Source organism: Nannospalax galili, unplaced genomic scaffold (assembly GCF_000622305.1).
Source record: "Nannospalax galili isolate Female #2095 unplaced genomic scaffold, S.galili_v1.0 scaffold137, whole genome shotgun sequence".
Taxonomy (NCBI): Eukaryota; Metazoa; Chordata; class Mammalia; order Rodentia; family Spalacidae; genus Nannospalax; species Nannospalax galili.
In genome coordinates, this window is record NW_008340203.1 from 1,552,801 (window position 1) to 1,566,495 (window position 13,695).

A 13,695-nucleotide genomic window follows, 5' to 3' on the forward strand; every position below is an offset into this window, starting at 1 on the left:
TAAATACTGCTTTTAAGGGTCAGCAGGAGCAGGACCATTTACTGTATCAAAATGTTTGGCTTTAGATTGATTGACTGGGTGGGGGGGGTTATGTGTACACCAGTGCAGGGGCCTTTGGAGGCCAGAGGCTTCAGATTCCGAGCTTCAATTATAAGTGGTTGGTTGCGAGCCATCTAATGTGAGTGCTGAGGTCTCTGGAAGAGCAGAACATGCTCTTAGGCACCGAGCCATCGTCCTAGCCCAAAATTTTTGACTTTTTAAATATTACCATTCGAGCTTCATAAAGTTGTTAATTGAGCTTTGAGTTGGGATTGAGAAAGAATTTGTAGTAATTCCTGAAGTAGTCCTAAACATACTTTGGTTATTTGGTACTATGTATTTATGTAAAGTGGTATTTTCAGTATTGGCAATCATAAAGTCAAAATACTGATCAGCTCTGAAAAGCTTAAAGATGCTCTGTGTCCTGTTAGTATCAAATATTCAGCTAATACTAAATTCTCTTTGTGTGCATTTGGGTATGCATGTTCATGAAGAGGCCAGCAGGAAGCACTGGGTCCAGATGTATCTTTTTATTCCACTCCCTTTTGCTCCTAGTTCCTAACCCCAGCTCCAAAATCTCTGAAATACCCTCATTCTCAAGGAAGCAATGTGGCAGAGCTGTAGAGACAGGTCCAAGACAAATGGGAAACAACTCATCTGGATAGCCTCTGCTCAGTATAGCACTTTCTGTTCCCAGACCAGCACCAGGCAGCAGGCCTGGGAAAGATTCAAGTCCTGTGCTTTTGTCTTTAATAAATGCTAAAATTATACATACAACAGAACTATTTTATAATAAATTCATGATTCTTTATCTGCACGTTTGATCTGTACACATGTTTTACAGACCAATATAACTGGACTAACCAACACTTCCTGGGTAGAAGGAGTCAGCAATTGAGAAACTTTAAGAAGCTCCAATTGTCAGTGTGAGTTTCTACAACAGGATGTGCCTGCTAGACAGAGGGGATATGGGGAAACACCTAATACCTCCTGAAGCATTCAGTCTCCCACTAATAATCAGAAGCCAAGTCTGGAGATGGGGGAGGCGAAAGTAGACAAAGAAACCTGCTCAAACGCTATACCATATGAAGTCTGTCCAGGAAGGGCCTGGAGCATGGCCACATCTACCACTGCAGGATCTACCTGACAGACCCCAAGGCTCTGACCCAGCAATCTGTCCAGTGCTGTGTAACCACATACTGGCTGTCTTGCCCAGCTCTCAGTTTCAGAGGAAGGCTAACCTTAGGAGTGATGGAAAAACAAGTGTCTTAAAATTCAGGCTGATGAGACACAAATTGGTCAAGAGAAAATACCTACATCTATGCCCACTGTTAAAGCTCACTTCTGTCCAGACCTCTCCAGTTTACCCTGAGAGGTCTGCTGTTACCATCCTATTTCTTTAGAAGCTCCCAAGGGAAACAGCTATTCCCAGACCTCTAATGAGGTCACTGTTTTCATTTTCTTGGTTTACAGTAACCTTTCTGTACTCTCTTTCCTTTCAGTTGGCCTGTGACCATATGACTGAGGCCAGACACACTCCTCAGTCTTCCCCTTCCAACTCCTTTGTCAGGGGAAGGCCACAGACTGAGCCCAGTGCCCTACCATCCATTTTTTCCATGTCTCACCTTCTCTGGAACCAGAGGAGGCCAAGGACCCCGCCAATGCCCATCTCCTCCTTGAAGACCTCTGTGATGGGCATGCCTGCATAGATGAGCTCCTGTCCTCGCTCATCACAGATGCTGGTCATGAACGAGGCAGGCTTGCGGATCAAACCCAGTTCCTGAGCAGACAAGGGGAGAAACACATGGGGACATGGGGACCAAAGATGTTTTTTAAGACAGCTTGCTGTCTGTGCTCTCAGAACTACACTGTCCCTGTAACATCTTGCTAGTCTGAGGGCCAAGCAACAATTTCCAGATAAAGACCTTTCAAAAAAACAAGTAGAAAGGCCCTTTTGACTTTCAGGATGGGCTCAAACTCACAGAGAGATTGCCTTGCCTCTGTATCTTGAGTGGTGGGATTGAAGGCATATGCCACCAGCCCCAGTTATATAAAATAAAGTAGCAGACCCTGTCTCAAACAACAACAACAACAATAATTAAAAGCAGGGCAGATAGGTTATATAGCTCTTCAACTCTAACCTTGTTTCTTGCTTTGGTAGTTTAAAAGATACCATTCCAGATCTTCCTTTCTGGTCTTTTTGAGACAGGGTCTCCCTGTAGCCCCAACTGACCTGGTACTCACTATGTAGACCAGGCTGGCCTCACGCTCACAGAGATTCACCTGCCTCGTGTCCCACCACACCTGGCTTAGATCTTCCTCTACTTTTATTTACATACACACTTATAGAAAGTGAACAGGTTCTGCATGTTTTTCATAATCATTAATGATCTATTGACTGTCCATAACATGCCCATTACTTAGCGAATCTGAGTTCTATTAATTCTATACATGCATAAATCTAGGTAACTCCTTTTAACTGCTTTGTTACCTCATCATAATAGCACAATCCACTGATAATCTCCTATGATAAACATGAACTGAATAAAAGTCTTGGATATATTCCTTTGTGTGTTATATGAAGGCATTTCTCAGAAGCAGCTTTCTAGATATGAAGTCGATGGGCCATAAGGTGTCATTATAGCCTTGGAACTTACTATGTAGACCATGCTGGTCTTGAACTCACAGAGATGTCTGTGATTAAAGGTGTGCCCTAAGATACACAGTTTAAATAATAATGGGGACTAAACCCAGGTTCTGTGTATACCAGACGATTACTCCAGCAATTGATTTACCAACTGAGTATGAACACTTACTTATTTTTATTTGTTTATTTCATTTATTTTATTTATTTATTTATTTAGTTAGTTAATTTTGAGACAGGTCTCACTATGTGCCCTAGCCGGCCTGCCTGGAATTGTTGTGTAGACCAGGCTGGCCTGGAACTCACAGAGCTCCAACTGTCTCTGCCCTCTTGGATTCTGGGATTAAAGATGTACACCACCACGCCTTGCCTTATTTACTCATTCATTCATTCATTCATTTTATGAACACTTGAAAATTGCACTGAGAGTCAAGTGTTTGTCAGAAAAGTCTCAACATTGAGCAAACATCATTTTTCTCAAACCTGAACAGACACCAAATATTACATAGTTTTGCCTCCACTGACCTTACGGGGATCAGTATCGTATTTTACTTGGTTCTTCTTCTTGTGAGTGAGGATCAACATTTTTTATGCTAAAAGGTCATTTCCTACCCACTGTGACCTAATGGGGTCACTGGGTCTTTTAGCATTGATGTCCAAGGCCTCTTGCATATCAAGAATACTAGCTTGTGGATGTGAGGCACAGTTTTGTAATCCTAGCAGTTGAGAGGTTGAGGCAGGAAGCTTTTAAGTTTGTAGCAGGTCTGGGTTACAAAGTCCCTAACTAAAAAATACCAGCCCCCAAGAAGAAAGATTAGCTCTATAACTACGTTCCACAGAAAATTAGGCAGAGTACTTTCTACGTCATCCTTCAAACTCCTTAGTGAGAAGATGAAGATATACACATACAAACTACATCTGCCCCAGTTTCATTTCATGGGCTGCAGCACACAGTGCAGAGTCCATCACAAAGCTTTCCAGTGCCCTTGGAGAAGCCTGACTGGGAAGGGGACTCAGTTTCCAGGAGTTCAAAGCAAACCAACACAAAGCTGACTACCTCAACCCTCCAAGTCTCCCTTGCCCATATTTCCAGGGTCACCCGCAGCACCTACCCTGGCCCAGGAGTAGTCCATGGGCACTGTTGGAGGTGGAACTTCCTGAGCAGGTACAATGGCTCCTTTGGCGACAAGATCTTCATACACAGACCTGGGGGGATGGGAGAGGCAGATGCTATTGTTCACGTGGATATTATTATTCTAGGCTCTGCCTCAAGCGCTACAGGCTTCTTCAGCTGTCAGTGGCCTGCTCTTACCAGTTGGATTCCAAAAGCTAAATGAAAACAAGCTGTGGCCCTGACTGACCTTGCCCCAAGCTGAAGTCCCCTTCTCTGGATGGGGCTTGATAGAAAGCTGAATCTGGGGACCATGGAAGGACAGACAAGAGTAGCCAAGGCAGGTAGAGGGACAAAAAGAGAACATCCAATAACTCTTATCAATCAGAGGCTACTTTAGGTGACACTTTCTTTTCTATTTTAAACATTTTATGTATCATTTTTATTTTATGTGTATGAGTGTATCGCCTGCATGTGTGTGAGTGCACCTATGTCGTGCAATGCTACAGAGGTCAGAAGAGGGCTTCGGATTCCCTTGGAATTGGAGTTAAGGATGGTTCATAGCCGCCATGTGGGTGCTGGGAATCGAACCTGGGTCCTCTGCAAGAGCAGTCAGTGCTCTTAACCACTGAGCCATCTCTCCAGCCCTAGGTGACACTTTCTAAACACGCCATGTCCAGGTCTCATTTATGTCGCCAGCACCTAGCCAAGAAGGTAGGCTCAGAGACCAAATGGGTTTTAACAGCAGCCTGATTGGCTTGGACCTGCTGCTTTTGCCACCAAATTAAAACAAAAGCCAAGGCTAGGCATGGTGGCACACACTTTTAATCCAAGCACCCAAGTGGCAGAGGCAGGCAGATCTCTGTGAGACTGAGGCCAGCCTGGTCTATATATTGAGTTCCAAGCCATCTGGGACTAGAGAGAGTTCCTGTTTTAAAAAACAAACAGCTGGGCGTGGTGGCACACACCTTTAATCCTAGCACCCAAACAAACAAACAAACAAAAGGCAAAAACAGAACAGAGCCCGAGAGAAAGGTGTTTCCCATCTAGTGCGTGGATGCCCCTGTGCTTAGAGGCCTGCTGTCCTCAGGAGGGGCTGGAGAGGGCAGGGAAGCCACATCCCTCCGCTCCTTACTGGATGATTTCTCCAAGTTCATCAAAGCTTCGGGGCACAAATACCCCTGCCTCCTTCAAGGCCTGGTTCTTGGCTACTGCAGTTTCAGAAGCCTGGTTGGCACAAGCTCCGGCATGGCCAAACTGGACCTGGAAGGCAAGGACAGCAGCTTTACTAGGCTTGCTAATCCTCCAGGGCAGAACAAGAGATCCTGGGAAACATCAGCACTGACCACAGGCCTTTAGTATGCTCACTGGATAGGCAGGATAGATGACTACCCATACCACAGATGTGGAAACTGAGGCCAGGAGAAATTCAGGAGCTTACTAGAGGTCACACAGATAACATGTACTGAAGTCAAGATACAAGGCCAGTCAACCCAACCACCAGATCACCTTCCTCACATGGGCCATGCTTGGTATCCCTCAGGCCAGCGGTCAGGGAGCTGGGAGGCAGGGTTAGTGTTCAGCAATACATGAAGAGTGAGGTTGCAACCTTGAGCTAAGCTGAGCTCACAGACATGATCAAACTGCTTACCACACAATTTTTATAAAATATCTATAATTGATACCCAGAACCCATATTAAGGTGGGAGAGAACCAACTCCAAAGTTGTCCTCTGATTTCCATATGTGCACCACCATGTTGTGGCATATATTTGTATATGCACAAGTGAGTGTGTGCATGCACACACATACAATAATAAAAAATTAAAAAATCAGAAAAGGTGTTCTTAGAGAACATATACCGCCTTTTCAGAGGACGAAACCATGTATAACTCCAGCTCCAGGGGATTTGATGCTTCTGGCCTCTGCAGGTGCTTGCACTATGTGCACGCACACACACACACACACACACATATTAGCCGGGCATGGTAGCACACACCTTTAATGCCAGCACTCAGGAGGCAGAGAAAGGTGGATCTCTGTAAGAGTCAGGCCAGCTTGATCTATATGGTGAGTTCTAGGCCAGCTATGTATGGTGAGACCTGTCTCACTGATCACCATCAAGCCCTTCCTAAGAGCACCACTCATCCAATGTTCTGGAAGCTATCTCTTTTTTTAAACAATATTTTAGTTTATTATTATTATTATTATTATTATTATTATTATTATTGGTCTTATTTAGACAGGGTCTCCCTGTAGCCCCAGCTGTCCTGGAACTCACTATGTAGGCGCCACCATGCCTGGCTAGTTTATTATTTTTTACTTTATGTGTATGTGTGTATTGCCTGCATGTAGGTAAGTCCACCCATGTTGTGCAATGCTGGCAGAGGACAGAAGAGGCTGTTGGATCCTCTGGAGCTGGAGTTACGGACAGTTGTTAGCTGCCATGTGGGTGCTGGGATTCAAACCCAGGTCTTTTGCAAGAACAGCCAGTATTCTGAACCCCTGAGCCATCTCTCCAGCCCCTGGTGGCTATCTCTTAAAAGAGGTTTAAGTAACTTGCCCAAGTTCACACGGGCAGTATGTGATAGCATTTGAACCCAGGCGATTTTGGCCTAAGTCTGTGTTTTTGCACATTTAAACAAACAAAAGGGCCTTTACTGATGAGGTTTGTTGAGAAAATTAACAATGCCTTCTTTGTAGATTCCATCCATCTGCCTGGGTGGATGGGTGGGAAGGACAGAGTCTATACTCAGAAACTCTGGGTTTGAGAAGTTAAACAAGACCTTTTTTTGGTTTATTTATTTTTATTTTATGTGCATTTATGAGTATTTCGTCTGCATGTAAGTGAAACTATGTTGTGCAGTGCCAAGGAGGATGCCAACAGAGGGCTTTGGATCCCTTCGAACTGGAATTATGGATGGTTGTTAGCTGCCATATGGATGAGGAACATGAGGCCCTACAAGAGCAGCCCCTGCACTTAGCTGCTGAGCCATCTCTCCCGCTCATGTCTTGTTGTTTTTGAGGCAGGATCTCACTGTGTAGCCCAGGATGGCCTCAATCTCAGAGATCTACCTACTTCTGCCTCAAGAGTGTGCCAACAAACCCAGCTTAAACAAGATTTTTGTGGGAGGGATCTTGCTAAATTGAGCAGGCTGGCCTTGAATTCCTGGGCTCAAACAATCCTCCTGCCGCAGCCTCCTGTATGTACCATCACACTCCTAGCTAGAAAAGTTTTTATGCAATTTCTCAAAAGTAAAACCTAAATTCTTAAAAAGGGAAAAGATCACACAGTATGTTCCTAAATTAGAGAAGCTCCCGTTAATCTGATTGGTTCAGTTTTTGCTTTAAGAACTGCTGTTTTGAGAATCATACTTGTAAAAAAAAAAATGCTACCTTGGGGGCTAGAGAGATGGCTTAGCAGTTAGTTAGGAACACCGGCTGAGGACCCCATTCAGTTCCCAGCACACAAAGTAGCTAACAACTGTCTATAACTCCAGTTCCAAAGGATCTGACATGTTCTTCTGGCCTCCGTGGGCACTGCAAGCACATGGTACACTTACATACATGCAAACAAAACACTCATATATGTAAAATAAAAATAAAATCTTTAAAAAATCCACCTTAATCAAGCCCATTTTTACTCTAGTTCCTAAGTTTTTTAAAAAAATATTTCATTTAGTTATTACTTTTATCTTATGTGTATTGCCTCCATGTAGGTTAAGTGCACACGTGTTATGCAGTGCCCACGGAGGACAGAAGAGGCTGTCGGTTCCCTTGGAACTGGAGTTATGGACAGTTGTTAGCTGCCATGTAGGTGCTGGGATTTGAACCCAGGTCTTCTCCAAGAACAGCCAGTGAGCCCCAGGGACCTGCCTGCCTCTACCTCCTAGGCACTGAGATTACAGGTGTGCATCACTACACCTGACTTTTTGAGGGTGCTGGCCACCAACTCAAGTCCTCATACTGAGTGGCAAGTACTTTGCCAACTGGGCATTGTCCCAGTTTTGGTTTTGCCCTCTTTTTCTTTTCTTTTTTTTTTGGTCTTTTTGAGATAGGGTCTCCCTGTCGCCCCAGCTGGCCTGGATTCACTATGGAGACCAGGCTGGTCTTGGACTCACAGAGATTCACCTGCCTGCGCCTCCCGAGTGCTAGGATTAAAGGCGTGTATCACTATGCCTGGCTTTGCCCCTCTTTTTGTTTAAAAAAAAAAAAAAAAGTATGGCCGGGCATGGTGGGGAACGCCTTTAATCCCAGCATTTGGGTGGCAGAGGCAAGGCCAACCTGGTCTACATAGTGAGTTCCGGGACAGCTGGGGCTACAGGGAGACCCTGTCTCAAAAAGACCAAAAAAAAAAAAAAATTATGTATATGAGTGTTTTGCCTGCATGTAAGCTCACCATGAATATGCAGTGCCTGTGAAGGCCAGAAGAGGACATCTGATCCCTTGGAATTAGCATTGTAGATGGCTGTCTGTTGCCATGTGGATGCTGGGAACTGAACTGGATGTTTGGGGAAAGCATTAAGTGCTCTTAACCTCCAAGGCATTGCTCCAGCTCCCCATTTTTTATTTAAAAATATTTATTTTTATAATTATGTCTATGAATGTGTGTCTGTGTGAGGGTAGTGCACATGAGTCCCGAGTGCCCATGGAGGCCAGGAGACGGTACTGGATTCCCTGAAGCTGGAGTTCCAGGCAGTTGTGATAGCCACCTGACCTGCTGAGTCCACTGCAAGAACAGTGCATGCTATTAACCACCGAGCCATGTCTCCAGCCCTTGTTTTTTTTATTGAGATAGGATTTCACTATGTTCCCCTGGCTAAACTGGAACTCACTAGACCATGCAAGCCTTGAACTTGTGGTGATCCTTCCATCTCTACCTCCCAAATGCTGAGATTATAGAGGGAAGAAGGAGAGACATCCCACCCCCACACAATGTACTGTACTTCACTTTGCGGGAGGGGGTGTAAAAATACTTTTACATTCATGTCCAAAGGATATGCAGAAATGGAACTAACTGGTCCTTTCTTCAGAGATGTACCTTTATAACTCAACACAAATGCCACTATGATGTAGGCAGGAAAATTAGGGTTTATGGGTTAAGAGTGTCACTGCTGGGCTCTGCATATAGCTCAGGGGTAAAGCACTTGCCTAGCATGTGTGAGGCTCTGGGTTCAATTTCCGACCCTGTTCCATGCAAGAAGAGCACTGTTGCAGGAGGCCTTGAAGGCCTAGTTTTCTCTCTCTTGATGCAACATTAAGAAACCCACAGGCTGCTCCATAATTATTGATGAATGAACTGGATGACAGGTTTTTGTTGTTGTTGTTGTCTTTCTGAGACAGGGTCTCTCTGTAGCCCCAACTGTCCTGGAACTCACTATGTAGACCAGGCTGGCCTTGAACTCACAGAGATCCGCCTGCCTCTGCCTCCCAAGTGCTGGGATTAAAGGCGTGCGCCACCAGGCTCGGCCTGGTTGACAGTTTTTATCCTTCAGTTTTATCATCATGTAATGGACCATCTTCAAAATAGAGGATTATCTTAAGAAGTCAGTGCCTGATGTCTGGTTTATGATACCCCAGTTGAAGACAGCTAGGAAGCTCAGCAGCCATCAATCTAACCTCAATCTCGTGATCCTCCTGTCGCGGTCTCCTAAAAGCAGGGTTTTATAAATGTGTACCACCACACTCAGCTGTACAGAAAGCCATCTTTTTGTGTCCTTTACCCCCATTATTAATTTTGGGGAGAGGAGTGCTACACACATGCCCTGTGTGTGTGTGTGTGTGTGTGTGTGTGTGTGTAGGGAAGACGACAACTTGCAGGAGCCGGTTTTTACCTTCTACCATGTGGGTCCCAGGGATTGAACACAAGTCATCAGGTCCTTGGCAGCAAGTACCTTTATCCACTGAGTCATCTCACCAGCCCACTGTCATCTTAATATATCAAGAATAATTCCCTCTACCTCAGCATCTCTCACACAATATCCCCAACATGACCTTCCAGGCTGAGCCCAGGCTATATCTTCTTCCTTCTTATAATCCCTGGTGTCAGAACCTCTTTTTGTTAACTCTTACAGACAGTAAACAGGGACTCAGGACCTTATCTAAGGCTTAACCTCTTGACCAATGTGTCTCTCCCAGACAGAGATAAGCTCCCAGTGAGTAGAGCTTGGGTTCAGCTTTGCAAGCACAAAGCAAACAATACAGGTTCATTCAAAGAATTGTAAGATGACGCACGGTTCCCCTCAGATACTCTCTTTTGCACCTCCATTTCTGCCCAATAATGGTCTGCCCCACTCATACCTCAGAGGAGAACATGGTGGCACAGGTTCCAATGCACCAGCAGACTATTGGCTTGGTGAGGCGGCCCTCCTTGATGCCCCGGCAGATCTTATATTCCTCTGTGCCCCCTATCTGCAAGGAAGGGAAAGAGAAAAAGGCCCCAAGTTAGTGGACGCCATCATTCTCAGGCTGGATCTACAGTAGGAAAAACTACCCCAAATCACATACGACTAAAATCACCAAGTGTCCTACTATGAAATACAACTTGGCTACAAAATGGAGGACACAGACTTGAACCAAGTTTCAGACAGGGAGTTTAGTTTCCAACTGGAAGATTCAACCAAGATGTAAGGACTTCCAAAGGGGCAAGAGTCTCTTAGGGGAGTCCCTGGGAGCCCCTTTCTGATGCAGGTCTGACAGGTGCTTCCCCCTTTCACTGGTGCTCAGTGACATCAGGGCCAACTTGAGGCCCCAGAGTCTCAAGGGACACTACCAGGACTATCTCTTTAAGCTATACAGTTCCAAAGTGCTTGGACTTTTAAATTTATTTTTCAAAGATTATTTTGTTTTATTTTTGACAGGGCCTTACTTTGTAGACCAGGCTGGCTTCAAATGCAAGAGATCCACCTGCCTCTGCCTCCCTAGTGCTGGGATTAAAGCACGTGTCGGCAAATTCAGGTGATTTATTTTATGTGGATGTGTGAGTGACTGAATATAGGTATGTGCACTACATATATGTCTAGAGACCAGAAAAGTAAGAGTCCCAGGAACTGCTGTTACAGACAGTTGTGAGCCCCTGACATGGGTGCTGGGACTTGAGCCTGAGTCCTCCCCAAGAGCGACAAGGGCTCTTAACTGATGAACCACCTCTTCAACCCTATGCTTAAACTTGCACTCAACATGGGTACCGGGAACTGAACTCAGGTCCTCTGCAAGAACAGTATGAGCTCTTAACCAGACTCATCTCTCCAGTCTCATCAAAAGTGCACCTGACCCTTCCCTGCAACATAACTTACCTCCCCAAGAACTACAATCATCTTGACTCCTGGAGTGTCCTGGTAACGCAACACATGATCCATAAATGTAGAGCCAGGGTACCTGTTGAGAACAGGGAGGACGAAGAATCAGAAGGTGGCTTGGGGAGATGTGGACATGTATGGGGAGCACCCTTGAACACAGGAGAAACACTGGTGTCTATATTCAGGGCAGACTCATAGGAGCCCTAGGCTGATGGAGGTGGATGGGAGGGGCAGATGGTTAAATATAGCAGATGGGAAAGGGAAGAGGTGAAATAGAAAGTCCACAGTGGTTCATCTGGGCAGATTCCCTAGAAAGCACCTGCATGGTAGCCTTAAATTGTATCTGCAACGCCAAAATGAAGAAAACACAATTTTGTTAGAAACAGTAGAATCTGATTCTACTGTTCTGATCATGGGTTAAACTTAAAAAACCAGCTTCTCATAAGCAAAATGGGGCAGAGGGATTCTTTTTCTTTAGTTAATTATTACTTTACGGGAGTGTTTTGCTTGCATGGTAAGTATACCATGTGCATGCAATCCATGGAGGCCAGAAAGGGGAGACATGGGTTATGGAAAGTTGCTACCATGTGGGTGCTGGAAACCAAACCTGGGTTCCCTGCATGAACAGCAAGTGCTCTTAATCCCTGAGTCCCAGTCCCAGAACAGATTCTCTTTTTTGGTCTTTTTGAGACAGGGTCTCCCTGTATTCCCAGCTGTCCTGGAACTCACTATGTAGACCAGGCTTGCCTCTGCCTCCCAAGTGCTGGGATTAAAGGCATGTGCCACCACATCTAGCACCTAGAACAGATTCTTGATGGATACATATAGAAAGCTATGTCCCAGGATGGCAAGTAAAAATAGTTTATTTTCTAATGTCTTACAAGTTCACAAAAGGCCAAGGGAGCTTCTTGGTAGCCATTCCTGTGCATCACAGCTCCAAGAGGGCAGTCTAACAAACAGCTAGACTTCTTCAACCAAGAGCCTTTGGTCAGGGAACATCACAGGACTGGGGTTCCCCTCTGACCACACTCAGCACATCAGCAAGTTTTTTCCTCACACAGGCATCCCATCTGACATGATCTTGTAGAGCCAAAGATACAGACAAGGTGACTCCATCTCCTATTAGCTTTTGGATCCCCAGCAGATGGCAGCACTAATAACAGTAATAATACATAGCAATGGCTAATATTTATTATGGATTTACTGTGCCAGACATTGCTTTGTGTTACTCTAGTGATGACCTACTAAGCACTGGTCCCACTAACAAAAATGAGGATAACTATTATTAATTACAATTAACACTTACTGAATACCTACTAAGTGCCAGGCCTTGTGTTAGCCACTTTATTAAACATTGACAGCTTGGTCCTCTCAATGATCCTATGAGGTAGGACATTTATTTTACACATTTAATATATAACAATGTTGTTGGGATAAGTCATGAGTGCCTAAAACGTAGAGCACGACAAGGCCAGAGCCCTCCTAGTGAGGACAGCAGGAAACTGGCCTTCTCCGTTCTAAACACACGGTCTCTTACCCGGCAACCCCCAAGTAAAACTATTAGGTCTCTAATCCTTTAATCCTAACTGGGTCTCTTGTAGATTATGTGACCGGAGGACAGGACAAAGGCCATGTAGCCTTAGAAGCCCCCTCCCTACCCCTACCTGCCTGCCTGCCAGAAAACCAACCCCATGTCTTTGCTCGCGAAACTTTCCTATATAAACCTCTGCTTCCGCCATAATAAACAAGCTACCCACTGACAGTTTCCTGGGTGTTTCTTCCCGCTGTACCCGCCACCACCTGAGGCACTGAGGCCCCTCTTGCCCCATCAGTCTCTCTCCTTGCCCCGACTTTCCGTGACGGGGGCTGGTGCACCAACAGTCTTCCAGTAGCAGCAGGGTTTGGGCCGGGGTGAGTGGGGGGACAACAGCTGGCACCCAATGTGGGGCTCAAGAAAGGTTCTCTGCCTCGTGCAGGAGAAGGGTGAGTACTCTCCAACAGACGGACATTGGCTGCTAAGCTTTGGCCACCCCGCTCTGAGGATCAGCATTCTCTCTTTTCCTCCTTTTTACTTTTGGTTTGTGCCTTTGCGAGGGACCGTTCAAGACGAAAGGGCAACTGAAGCTTTCTGATCAGGGCCACTCTCTGATGTTAGCTGAAGGCTCCTAGTCCTCTGAACGGACCCCCGACTGCCCATCCAGGTGTTGGCAAAAACCTATCTATACGTCTCTCTACTACAAAACCCAGCAACACAACGACCAGTTAAAAGCCACTAGGGTGGTCCCTGGTTTTCTGAAATTTGTGGTCAGGCTTGTGCTCTGGACTAGTCAGGAATGTCTGTAATCTCCAGGTCTCAGGAACATTCCTCTAGGGCTCAGTGTTTCACCCCCCTTTCCTTTTCTGTCATGGGCAACACCCCTGGCCTCCAGGCTCTTCTTAAAAGTAGCAGGGTTAGCCAGGCATGGTGGCGCATGCCTTTAATCCCAACACTCTGGAGGCAGAGGCAGGCAGATCTCTGTGAGTTCAAGGCCAGCCTGGTCTACATAGTGAGTTCCAGGACAGCTGGGGCTACAGGGAGACCCTGTCTCAAAAAGACCAAAAAAA

At 45.6% G+C, this 13,695-nt stretch overlaps 1 protein-coding gene and 1 non-coding gene across 7 annotated transcripts in view; both read right to left on the minus strand.

Moving 5' to 3' along the window:
• Acly (ATP citrate lyase) overlaps positions 1-13,695 on the minus strand; it is a 74,884-nt gene that overhangs the window by 6,140 nt on the left and 55,049 nt on the right. For all 6 annotated transcript variants that reach the window (XM_008835267.1, XM_017798711.2, XM_017798710.2 and 3 more), the window contains 5 exons: positions 11,089-11,170; positions 10,094-10,204; positions 4,930-5,057; positions 3,796-3,889; positions 1,665-1,819 (listed from right to left, as the gene is read on the minus strand). In XM_008835267.1, the coding sequence (XP_008833489.1) occupies positions 1,665-1,819; positions 3,796-3,889; positions 4,930-5,057; positions 10,094-10,204; positions 11,089-11,170 (570 nt within the window). The remainder of the gene's footprint in view (positions 1-1,664; positions 1,820-3,795; positions 3,890-4,929; positions 5,058-10,093; positions 10,205-11,088; positions 11,171-13,695) is intronic.
• On the minus strand, positions 645-775 carry LOC115070713. The gene has a single exon (XR_003849861.1). It is a non-coding gene; the product is annotated as a small nucleolar RNA SNORA55 (small nucleolar RNA).